The sequence below is a fragment of the Oncorhynchus tshawytscha genome, linkage group LG03 (assembly GCF_018296145.1).
Source record: "Oncorhynchus tshawytscha isolate Ot180627B linkage group LG03, Otsh_v2.0, whole genome shotgun sequence".
Taxonomy (NCBI): Eukaryota; Metazoa; Chordata; class Actinopteri; order Salmoniformes; family Salmonidae; genus Oncorhynchus; species Oncorhynchus tshawytscha.
The window spans coordinates 6,623,989-6,636,686 of NC_056431.1; the positions used below are offsets into that span (position 1 = coordinate 6,623,989).

General features: G+C 39.6%; 1 protein-coding gene across 4 annotated transcripts in view; it reads right to left on the reverse strand.

Moving 5' to 3' along the window:
• LOC112222723 (chromodomain-helicase-DNA-binding protein 4) overlaps positions 1-12,698 on the reverse strand; it is a 49,763-nt gene that overhangs the window by 11,536 nt on the left and 25,529 nt on the right. For 3 of the 4 annotated variants that reach the window (XM_042308717.1, XM_042308711.1, XM_042308714.1), the window contains exons 19-29: positions 7,724-7,845; positions 7,388-7,561; positions 6,962-7,103; positions 6,584-6,715; positions 6,393-6,510; positions 6,119-6,243; positions 5,944-6,036; positions 5,714-5,855; positions 5,343-5,518; positions 991-1,180; positions 335-421 (exon numbers count right to left, since the gene is read on the reverse strand). In XM_042308717.1, coding sequence (XP_042164651.1) covers positions 335-421; positions 991-1,180; positions 5,343-5,518; positions 5,714-5,855; positions 5,944-6,036; positions 6,119-6,243; positions 6,393-6,510; positions 6,584-6,715; positions 6,962-7,103; positions 7,388-7,561; positions 7,724-7,845 — 1,501 coding nt within the window. The remainder of the gene's footprint in view (positions 1-334; positions 422-990; positions 1,181-5,342; positions 5,519-5,713; positions 5,856-5,943; positions 6,037-6,118; positions 6,244-6,392; positions 6,511-6,583; positions 6,716-6,961; positions 7,104-7,387; positions 7,562-7,723; positions 7,846-12,698) is intronic. The other variant, XM_042308719.1, reaches the window with a different exon arrangement.

Here is a 12,698-nt window from a genome sequence, read left to right on the forward strand (position 1 = left end):
GAGTTTCTCCCCTCAGACAGGTGTGCCAAACTTGGAGCGTCAAACCCAAGAAGACTCAAGGCTGTAATCACTGCCAAAGGGGCTTCAACAAAGTACTGAGCAAAGGGTTGAATATTTATGTAAATGTTTATTTTAATTTTTTATCAATGTGCAAAAATGTCTGAAAACCTGTTTTGCTTTGTCATTATGGGGTATTGTGTGTAGATTGATGAGGGAATTTTTTTGATTTTATAATAAGGCTGTAACGTAACAAAATGTGGAAAAGGTGAATGGGTCTGAATACTTTCCGAATGCACTGTAACCAATATGAATTCATGACAAAAGTGTTTGTTACCTTCTGATCGCTCATCAAAGTCCTCATCTCCCTCCTCTGATGCCACAGAGTAATCTGAGTTGTTGTCAGACTGATCCTCCTGCCAATCTGCATATAGAATGGAGAAAGAGGGGAGGGGAAGACAGGTGTTAGCCAATCAGAGAGTTTTAGGAAACAGACCGCTCTGTTTTCAGGGGAGAAGGAAAAGAGAGTGAAGAACAGATACAATCACATAGACGGAAATTCACTTTAACCAACTACACAAGAAAACTAAACTAGTCAATACCAAAGTCATTAACAAGGTTGGGGTAACTTTCTTGTCAATGGGCATTTTTCAAACATGAATTGAATTTCAATTCCCTTCCTGAATTGGAATTTACCCAAATCTTGTTAGAGACAGATAGGAGAGAGTACTGAGCCAGTAGGAAAGAAACATCATGCCCCCCATGCTTAATCCTAGAATACTACTAGAAACACCTCAAAAACACAAAGGACAGAGATGGGACATGGACAAATATTTAGTGCAATCACAAACACACACTCACATGCTCCAACATAACATGAAAGATACACACTCCTATCCCACACACCCTACCTACCACACACATAAACACACGTCCACATCCACACACACAGAGTAGGTAAAAAAGGTTGCATTGTGCAGCGCTGTTCTGTACCCCGTCTACTACCTCGTTCCTCCTGAGAGCCGTCGTTGTAGTTGACAGGCTTGCGGGTCCTCTTGCCCTTTCCCAGGTTACGGGCCAGGTCCTCCTGCTGCTGCTCATAGTGGTGTCTCAGCAGTTTCTCCCAGTAGTCTGGGTCTACTGACTCCTCCTGTTTAATCACCTCACGCTGCACCTCCTCCTCCTGGACACACACACACACATACACACACACAGGTTAAAAATGATGGAAGAACTCGTATACTAACATACCCATACAGGTTAAAAATGATGGAAGAACTCGTATACTAACTCACCCACACAGGTTAGCAATGATGGAAGAACTCGTATACTAACACACACACACACACACAGGTTAGCAATGATGGAAGAACTTGTATACTAACACACACACACACACACAGGTCAGCAATGATGGAAGAACTCGTATACTAACACACACACAGGTTAGCAATGATGGAAGAACTCGTATACTAACACACACACACACACACACACACACACACACACACACACACACACACACACACACACACACACACACACACACAGGTTAGCAATGATGGAAGAACTCGTATACTAACACACACACACAGGTTAAAAATGATAGAAGAACTCGTATACTAACTAACACACACAGGTTAAAAATGATGGAAGAACTCGTATACTAACTCACCCACACAGGTTAGCAATGATGGAAGAACTTGTATACTAACATACCCACACACAGGTTAGCAATGATGGAAGAACTCGTATACTAACATACCCACACACAGGTTAGCAATGATGGAAGAACTCGTATACTAACTCACCCACACAGGTTAGCAATGATGGAAGAACTCGTATACTAACATACCCATACAGGTTAGCAATGATGGAAGAACTCGTATACTAACACACACACAGGTTAGCAATGATGGAAGAACTCGTATACTAACTGACACACACACACACAGGTTAGCAATGATGGAAGAACTCGTATACTAACTAACACACACACACACACACACACACAGGTTAGCAATGATGGAAGAACTCGTATACTAACTAACACACACACACAGGTTAGCAATGACGGAAGAACTTGTATACTAACTAACACACACAGGTTAACAATGATAGAAGAACTCATATACTAACTAACACACACAGGTTAGCAATGATGGAAGAACTTGTATACTAACTAACACACACAGGTTAGCAATGATGGAAGAACTCGTATACTAACTAACACACACAGGTTAGCAATGATAGAAGAACTCATATACTAACTAACACACACAGGTGAGCAATGATGGAAGAACTTGTATACTAACTAACACACACAGGTTAACAATGATGGAAGAACTTGTATACTAACTAACACACACAGGTTAACAATGATGGAAGAACTCATATACTACCTAACACACACAGGTTAGCAATGATAGAAGAACCCGTATACTACCTAACACACACACACAGGTTAGCAATGATGGAAGAACTTGTATACTAACTAACACACACAGGTTAGCAATGATGGAAGAACTTGTATACTAACTAACACACACAGGTGAGCAATGATGGAAGAACTTGTATACTAACTAACACACACAGGTGAGCAATGATGGAAGAACTCGTATACTAACTAACACACACAGGTGAGCAATGATGGAAGAACTCGTATACTAACTAACACACACAGGTGAGCAATGATGGAAGAACTTGTATACTAACTAACACACACAGGTTAGCAATGATGGAAGAACTTGTATACTAACTAACACACACAGGTTAGCAATGATGGAAGAACTTGTATACTAACTAACACACACAGGTGAGCAATGATGGAAGAACTTGTATACTAACTAACACACACAGGTTAGCAATGATAGAAGAACCCGTATACTAACTAACACACACACACAGGTTAGCAATGATAGAAGAACCCGTATACTAACTAACACACACACACACAGGTTAGCAATGATAGAAGAACCCGTATACTACCTAACACACACACACAGGTTAACAATGATGGAAGAACTTGTATACTAACTAACACACACAGGTGAGCAATGATGGAAGAACTTGTATACTAACTAACACACACAGGTGAGCAATGATGGAAGAACTTGTATACTAACTAACACACACAGGTTAGCAATGATGGAAGAACTTGTATACTAACTAACACACACAGGTTAGCAATGATGGAAGAACTCGTATACTAACTAACACACACAGGTTAGCAATGTTGGAAGAACCCGTATACTAACGCACACACAGGTTCACAATGATAGAAGAACTCAAATACTAACTAACACAAACACACACACAGGTTAGCAATGATAGAAGAACTCGTATACTACCTAACACACACACACACACAGGTTAGCAATGATGGAAGAACTCATATACTAACTAACACACACAAGTTAGCAATGATGAAGAACTCATATACTAACTAACACACACAGGTTAGCAATGATGAAGAACTCGTATACTACCTAACACACACACACAGGTTAGCAATGATGGAAGAACTCATATACTAACTAACACACACAAGTTAGCAATGATGAAGAACTCATATACTAACTAACACACACAGGTTAGCAATGATGAAGAACTCGTATACTACCTAACACACACACACAGGTTAGCAATGATGGAAGAACTTGTATACTAACTAACACACACAGGTTAGCAATGATGGAAGGACTTGTATACTAACGCACACACAAATACACACACAGGTTAGCAATGATGGAAGAACTTGTATACTAACTAACACACACAGGTTAGCAATGTTGGAAGAACCCGTATACTAACGCACACACAAATACACACACAGGTTAGCAATGATGGAAGAACTTGTATACTAACTAACACACACAGGTTAGCAATGTTGGAAGAACCCGTATACTAACGCACACACAAATACACACACAGGTTAACAATGATGGAAGAACTTGTATACTAACTAACACACACAGGTGAGCAATGATGGAAGAACTTGTATACTAACTAACACACACAGGTGAGCAATGATGGAAGAACTTGTATACTAACTAACACACACAGGTTAGCAATGATGGAAGGACTTGTATACTAACTAACACACACAGGTTAGCAATGATGGAAGAACTCGTATACTAACTAACACACACAGGTGAGCAATGTTGGAAGAACCCGTATACTAACGCACACACAGGTTCACAATGATAGAAGAACTCAAATACTAACTAACACACACAAGTTAGCAATGATGAAGAACTCATATACTAACTAACACACACAGGTTAGCAATGATGAAGAACTCGTATACTACCTAACACACACACACACAGGTTAGCAATGATGGAAGAACTCATATACTAACTAACACACACAAGTTAGCAATGATGAAGAACTCATATACTAACTAACACACACAGGTTAGCAATGATGAAGAACTCGTATACTACCTAACACACACACACAGGTTAGCAATGATGGAAGAACTTGTATACTAACTAACACACACAGGTTAGCAATGATGGAAGGACTTGTATACTAACGCACACACAAATACACACACAGGTTAGCAATGATGGAAGAACTTGTATACTAACTAACACACACAGGTTAGCAATGTTGGAAGAACCCGTATACTAACGCACACACAAATACACACACAGGTTAGCAATGATGGAAGAACCCGTATACTAACGCACACACAAATACACACACAGGTTAGCAATGATGAAGAACTCGTATACTACCTAACACACACACACACACAGGTTAGCAATGATGGAAGAACTCGTATACTAACTAACACACACAAGTTAGCAATGATGAAGAACTCATATACTAACTAACACACACAGGTTAGCAATGATGAAGAACTGGTGTACTAACTAACACACACAGGTTAGCAATGATGAAGAACTGGTGTACTAACTAACACACACAGGTGAGCAATGATAGAAGAACTCAAATACTAACTAACACAAACACACACACAGGTTAGCAATGATAGAAGAACTCGTATACTAACTAACACACACAGGTTAGCAATGATAGAAGAACTCGTGTTCTAACTAACACACATAGATTAGCAATGACAGAAGAACTCGTATACTAACGCACACACAAATACACACACACACACACACACACACACACACACACACACACACACACGTGAGCAATGATGGAATAACACGTATACAAATAAACACACACACACACACAGGTTAGCAATGTTGGAAGAACTTTCATACAAACACATACAAGTGTAATAACACAGACTCAGAATTATGGGTCATCTCTCCTGTTCATCACCTTCCACAGTCTCTCTCTCACACACACACACACACCTCCTCCTCCTCGTCCTTGACGACGTATTGGGCCACTTTGAAGGAGCTGAGGTACTCGTTCATGCTCTGGATCTCTGTGTCCTCAGTGGACTCTGACTCCTGGTTCCTGTCCAGCAGTCTGTCTATGGCCTTGTCATCATAATGGATGACCTGGCTGTCATCCTCCTTGTTGTCCCCTGAGACGGAAAGGGATGAGGAAAGAGAGTGGCATACAATGAAAGAGTGTGTAAGAAAGACTGGAGAGGCCACACACCTAGTTTCCAGGTTGTTAGTTTGAAGGAAAACCAGCGGGCATTACGGCCCCCGACAACGGGAATGACTACCTGTTTGGAGTGGACTGACCTGGTTATGGTTAGTAGTTAGTGACTCACCCTCTCCCAGCTCGTCCTTGAACAGCTCCTCTGTTCCAAACTTGAGGATGTCATCCAGCTCCTGTTTAGACATGGAACCTGTCTTACTGCCCAGCCCAGGACGCACCACCAGGTGGGTCAACATCATCTTCTTCTTAGCCACCTGGAGGAGAGGATGAGAGGAGAATTAGTGTCTGTCTTTTACCTACCACTCTGTATGAGTCTGGTAGGCCTTGGTATACTGGGTTTACCTGAGTGATCCGCTCTTCCACAGACGCCTTGGTAACGAAGCGATAGATCATAACCTTCTTATTCTGACCAATCCTGTGAGCTCTGCTGAATGCCTGAGAGAAAGAGAGGGGAAGAGGAGAGATGAGCAGGAGGCGTGCGTCAAGTGTGTGTGTGTGTGTGTGTGTGTGTGTGTACCTGGATGTCGTTGTGGGGGTTCCAGTCGGAGTCATAGATGACGACGGTGTCGGCGGTTGCCAGATTGATGCCCAAACCTCCCGCTCTGGTAGAGAGCAGGAAGGCAAACTGAGGGGCGCCAGGAGCTGAGGAGAGAGAGAGAAGGGAGACAAAGAGGGAGGGAGGTGACAAAAGACGAATAGAAACATCCAATTCATATTTTTTCCCAGTTAAAGTTACTGTTCCAATTGTGCTGTCGTTAGTGTATCCATGAACCCATGTGTGTGTGTCTCACCGTTGAAGCGGTCGATGGCCTCCTGTCTCATGCCCCCCGTTACACCTCCATCAATCCTCTCGTACTTATAACCCTCGTTCTCCAGGAAGTCCTCCAGCAGGTCCAACATCTTAGTCATCTACCAGGAGACAGAGACAGTTAGTGTGTGTGTGTGTGTGTGTGTGTGTGTGTGTGTGTGTGTGTGTGTGTACCTGCGAGAAGACGAGCACTCTATGTCCTCCCTCCTTGAGTTTAACCATCATCTTTTGCAGCAGAGTCAGTTTCCCAGAAGCCCTTGTGAGGGCACTGCCCTCGTACATTCCGTTTGGAATCTTTGGCGCCTCCTGCAGGAAATCAATCAAACATCAGTCAATTAATTAATTAAAGCTCATCATCAAGCAGACTGCATTCCAGATCAAAGCATCTTAACACATTCTGTTTAGTCCATATTAGGTTTAGTTCTGGAAATATAACCAACAAAATCATATACATTCAAGACAACATTTACTCTTATACAAACACACAGACACAGATCGATGCACCGAATCAATGTTATGGCCCATGTCTCAGAGAATGGGTTGAGATCGTACCATTGCGGCTCCGGGAAAGAGGTAGGGGTGGTTGCAACACTTCTTGAGGTCCATGACCACGTTGAGCAGGGACACTTGGTTTCCTCCTCCGCGGGTGTTCAGGGCGTCAAAGTTACGCGTCAAGATGAACTTGTAGTACTTCCTGCATCACACAATTAAATTAATACCAGAAAACAAGAAATAGAAGCCAACATGAGACTTCTGCAACACTACACTACTGATATTCAATCCTCTATTTACTTATTTTCTATACTTCTTCTCCACTCATTAGCATGTGCTAGCACTGATTGTACTGTATTGTTGAGGGAGATAGCAAGTAAGCATTTCGCTGCACCTTTTAAACCTGCTGTAAACTGTATGTGGCGAATTTGATTTGATTGCTAGCACCATCCTCCCCACCCTCCCCTCGTCCTCCTCATCACTTACTTCTGCATGGGGCTGAGCTCCACTCGTAGGATGAGCTCTGTCTTGGTGGGCATGTGTTTGAAGACGTCGGCCTTCAGTCTCCTGAGCATGTGTGGTCCCAGCATGTCATGCAACTTCTTGATCTGGTCTTCTTTGGCGATGTCAGCAAACTCTTCCAGGAACCCCTCTAGGTTACTGCAGAGCAGAGAGGGAGAGAAGAGGGGAGGGGACTTTTGTTATTGTTTTGGTTACTGGATTTGTTCAAAAGGAAACATCAGGACTACAAAACACTAAGCAATAGCAGCACTCACTCACACACACACACACACACACCCACAGTAGTGTAGGCATACTGACTTGAATCTCACTGGGGTGAGGAAGTTGAGCAGGTGGAAGAGTTCCTCCAGGTTGTTCTGTAGAGGTGTACCAGTCAGCAGCAGCTTGTGCTGGAGAGGGTAGTTATTCAGAATCCTAAAGAACTACACAGAGAGAGAGATAGAGACAGCGTTTTATACTTCCGCTGTCCTCTTCACAAAACAGAGTGATCTCTCATCTTTGACTGGTTATAACCATAACTATACTAATAAATGCTGTATTCAGTATGCAATGATATGTCATACTAGAATGGTTATGGTACTGGTTATGACTATAATGGTTATGGTACTGGTTATGACTATAATGGTTATGGTACTGGTTATGACTATAATGGTTATGGTACTGGTTATGACTATAATGGTTATGGTACTGGTTATGGTACTGGTTATGACTATAATGGTTATGGTACTGGTTATGACTATAATGGTTATGGTACTGCTTATAAAAATAATGGTTATGATACTGGTTATGACTAGAATGGTTATGACTATAATGGTTATGGTACTGGTTATGACTAATGGCTATGGTACTGGTTATAAAAAATAATGGTTATGACTATAATGGTTATGGTTATGGTTATGACTATAATGGTTATGGTTATGGTTATGACTATAATGGTTATGGTACTGGTTATAAAAATAATGGTTATGATACTGGTTATGACTATAATGGTTATGGTACTGGTTATGACTATAATGGTTATGACTACAATGGTTATGATACTGGTTATGGCTATAATGGTTATGGTACTGGTCATGACTATAAGGGTTATGGTACTGGTTATGACTATAATGGTTATGATACTGGTTATGACTATAATGGTTATGGCTATAATGGTTATGACTATAATGGTTATGACTATAATGGTTATGACTATAATGGTTATGGTACTGGTTATAAAAAATAATGGTTATGATACTGGTTATGACTATAATGGTTATGACTATAATGGTTATGACACTGGTTATGACTACAATGGTTATGATACTGGTTATGGCTATAATGGTTATGGTACTGGTTATAAAAATAATGGTTATGATACTGGTTATGACTATAATGGTTATGGTACTGGTTATGACTATAATGGTTATGACTACAATGGTTATGATACTGGTTATGACTATAATGGTTATGGTACTGGTTATGACTATAATGGTTATGGTACTGGTTATAAAAATAATGATTATGATACTGGTTATGACTATAATGGTTATGGTACTGGTTATGACTATAATGGTTATGGTACTGGTTATGACTATAATGGTTATGGTACTAGTTTTGACTATAATGGTTATGGTACTGGTTAAGACTATAATGGTTATGGTACTGGTTAAGACTATAAGGGTTATGGTACTGGTTATGACTATAATGGTTATGATACTGGTTATGACTATAATGGTTATGGCTATAATGGTTATGACTATAATGGTTATGACTATAATGGTTATGGTACTGGTTATAAAAATAATGGTTATGATACTGGTTATGACTATAATGGTTATGGTACTGGTTATGACTATAATGGTTATGACTATAATGGTTATGGTACTGGTTATAAAAATAATGGTTATGATACTAGTTATGACTATAATGGTTATGACTATAATGGTTATGGTACTGGTTATGACTATAATGGTTATGACTATAATGGTTATGATACTGGTTATGACTATAATGGTTATGGTACTGGTCATGACTATAATGGTTATGGTACTGGTTATGACTATAATGGTTATGGTACTGGTTATGACTATAATGGTTATGACTATAATGGTTATGATACTGGTTATGACTATAATGGTTATGGCTATAATGGTTATGATACTGGTTATGACTATAATGGTTATGGCTATAATGGTTATGGTACTGGTCATGACTATAAGGGTTATGGTACTGGTTATGACTATAATGGTTATGATACTGGTTATGACTATAAGGGTTATGGTACTGGTTATGACTATAAGGGTTATGGTACTGGTTATGACTATAATGGTTATGACTATAATGGTTATGACTATAATGGTTATGATACTGGTTATGACTATAATGGTTATGACTATAAGGGTTATGATACTGGTTATGACTATAATGGTTATGGTACTGGTTATGACTATAATGGTTATGGTACTAGTTATGACTATAATGGTTATGGTACTAGTTTTGACTATAATGGTTATGGTACTGGTTAAGACTATAATGGTTATGATACTGGTTAAGACTATAATGGTTATGGTACTGTTTATGACTATAATGGTTATGGTACTGGTTATGACTATAATGGTTATGACTATAAGGGTTATGATACTGGTTATGACTATAATGGTTATGGTACTGGTTATGACTACAATGGTTATGGTACTAGTTATGTCTATAATGGTTATGGTACTAGTTTTGACTATAATGGTTATGGTACTGGTTAAGACTATAATGGTTATGATACTGGTTAAGACTATAATGGTTATGGTACTAGTTTTGACTATAATGGTTATGGTACTGGTTAAGACTATAATGGTTATGATACTGGTTAAGACTATAATGGTTATGGTACTGTTTATGACTATAATGGTTATGGTACTGGTTATGTCTATAATGGTCATGGTACTGGTTATGTCTATAATGGTCATGGTACTGGTTATGACTATAATGGTCATGGTACTGGTTATGACTATAATGGTTATGGTACTGGTTATGACTATAATGGTTATGGTACTGGTTATGACTATAATGGTTATGGTACTGGTTATGTCTCTCATGGTTATGGTACTGGTTATGACTATAATGGTTATGGTACTGGTTATGACTATAATGGTTATGGCACTGGTTATGTCTCTCATGGTTATGGTACTGGTTATGACTATAATGGTTATGGTACTGGTTATGTCTCTCATGGTTATGGTACTGGTTATGACTATAATGGTTATGGTACTGGTTATGTCTCTCATGGTTATGGTACTGGTTATGACTATAATGGTTATGGTACTGGTTATGTCTCTCATGGTTATGGTACTGGTTATGACTATAATGGTTATGGTACTGGTTATGTCTCTCATGGTTATGGTACTAGTTATGACTACAATGGTTATGTTACAGTGCATTCGAAAAGTAAACAGAGCCCTTGACTTTTCCACATTTTGTTACAGTACAGCCTTATTCTAAAATGTATTAAATTATTTTTTTTTATCTCACTAATCTACACACAATACCCGATAATGCCAAAGTGAAAACAGGTTTTTAGAAAGGTTTACACATTAAAAATAAAAACAGAAATACCTTATTTACATATGTATTCAGACCCTTTGCTATGAGTCTCGAAATTGAGCTCAGGTGTATCCTGTTTCCATTGATCATTCTTGAGATGTTTCTACAACTTGATTGGAGTCCACCTGTGGTAAATTCAATTGATTGGACATGATTTGGAAAGGCACACACCTGCCTATATAAAGTCCCACAGTTGACAGTGCATGTCAGAACAAAAATGAAGCCGTGAGGTCGAAGGAATTGTCCGTAGAGCTCCAAGACAGGATTGTGTCAAGGTACAGATCTGGGGAAGGGTACCAAAAACGTCTGCATCATTGAAGGTCCCAGAACACAGTGGCCTCCATCATTCTTAAATGTAAGAAGTTTGGAACCACTAAGACTCTTCCTAGAGCTGGCTGCCTGGCTAAACTGAGCAGTCAGGGGAGAAGGGCCTTGATCAGGGAGGTGACCAAGAACCAGGTGGTCACTCTGACAGAGCTCCAGAGTTCCTCTGTGGAGATGGCAGAACCTTTCAGAAGGACAATAATATCTGCAGCACTCCACCAATCAGGCCTTCACGGTAGTGGCCAGACAGAAGCCACTCCTCAGTAAAAAGCACATGACAGCCCACTTGAAGTTTGCCAAAAAGCCACCTAAAGACTCTCAGACCATGAGAAACAAGATGCTCTGGTTTGATGAAACCATTATTGAACTCTTTGGACTGAATGCCAAGCGTCACGTCTGGAGGAAACCTGGCACCATCCCGTTTATCAGCGGCAGGGACTGGGACACTATTCAGGATGGAGGGAAAGATGAACGGAGCAAAGTGCAGAGAGATCCTTGATGAAAACCTGCTTCAGAGCACTCAGAGTGGGGCAAAGGTTCACCTTACAACAGGACAACAACCCTAAGCACATAGTCAAGACAACACTTTGGGACAAGCTGGTTATGACTATAATGGTTATGGTACTGGTTATGACTATAATGGTTATGATACTGGTTATGACTATAATGGTTATGGCTATAATGGTTATGATACTGGTTATGACTATAATGGTTATGGCTATAATGGTTATGGTACTGGTCATGACTATAAGGGTTATGGTACTGGTTATGACTATAATGGTTATGACTATAATGGTTATGATACTGGTTATGACTATAAGGGTTATGGTACTGGTTATGACTATAAGGGTTATGGTACTGGTTATGACTATAATGGTTATGACTATAATGGTTATGACTATAATGGTTATGATACTGGTTATGACTATAATGGTTATGACTATAATGGTTATGGTACTGGTTATGACTATAATGGTTATGGTACTAGTTATGACTATAATGGTTATGGTACTAGTTTTGACTATAATGGTTATGGTACTGGTTAAGACTATAATGGTTATGATACTGGTTAAGACTATAATGGTTATGGTACTGTTTATGACTATAATGGTTATGGTACTGGTTATGACTATAATGGTTATGACTATAAGGGTTATGATACTGGTTATGACTATAATGGTTATGGTACTGGTTATGACTATAATGGTTATGGTACTAGTTATGTCTATAATGGTTATGGTACTAGTTTTGACTATAATGGTTATGGTACTAGTTATGTCTATAATGGTTATGGTACTGGTTATGACTATAATGGTTATGGTACTGGTTATGTCTCTCATGGTTATGGTACTGGTTATGACTATAATGGTTATGG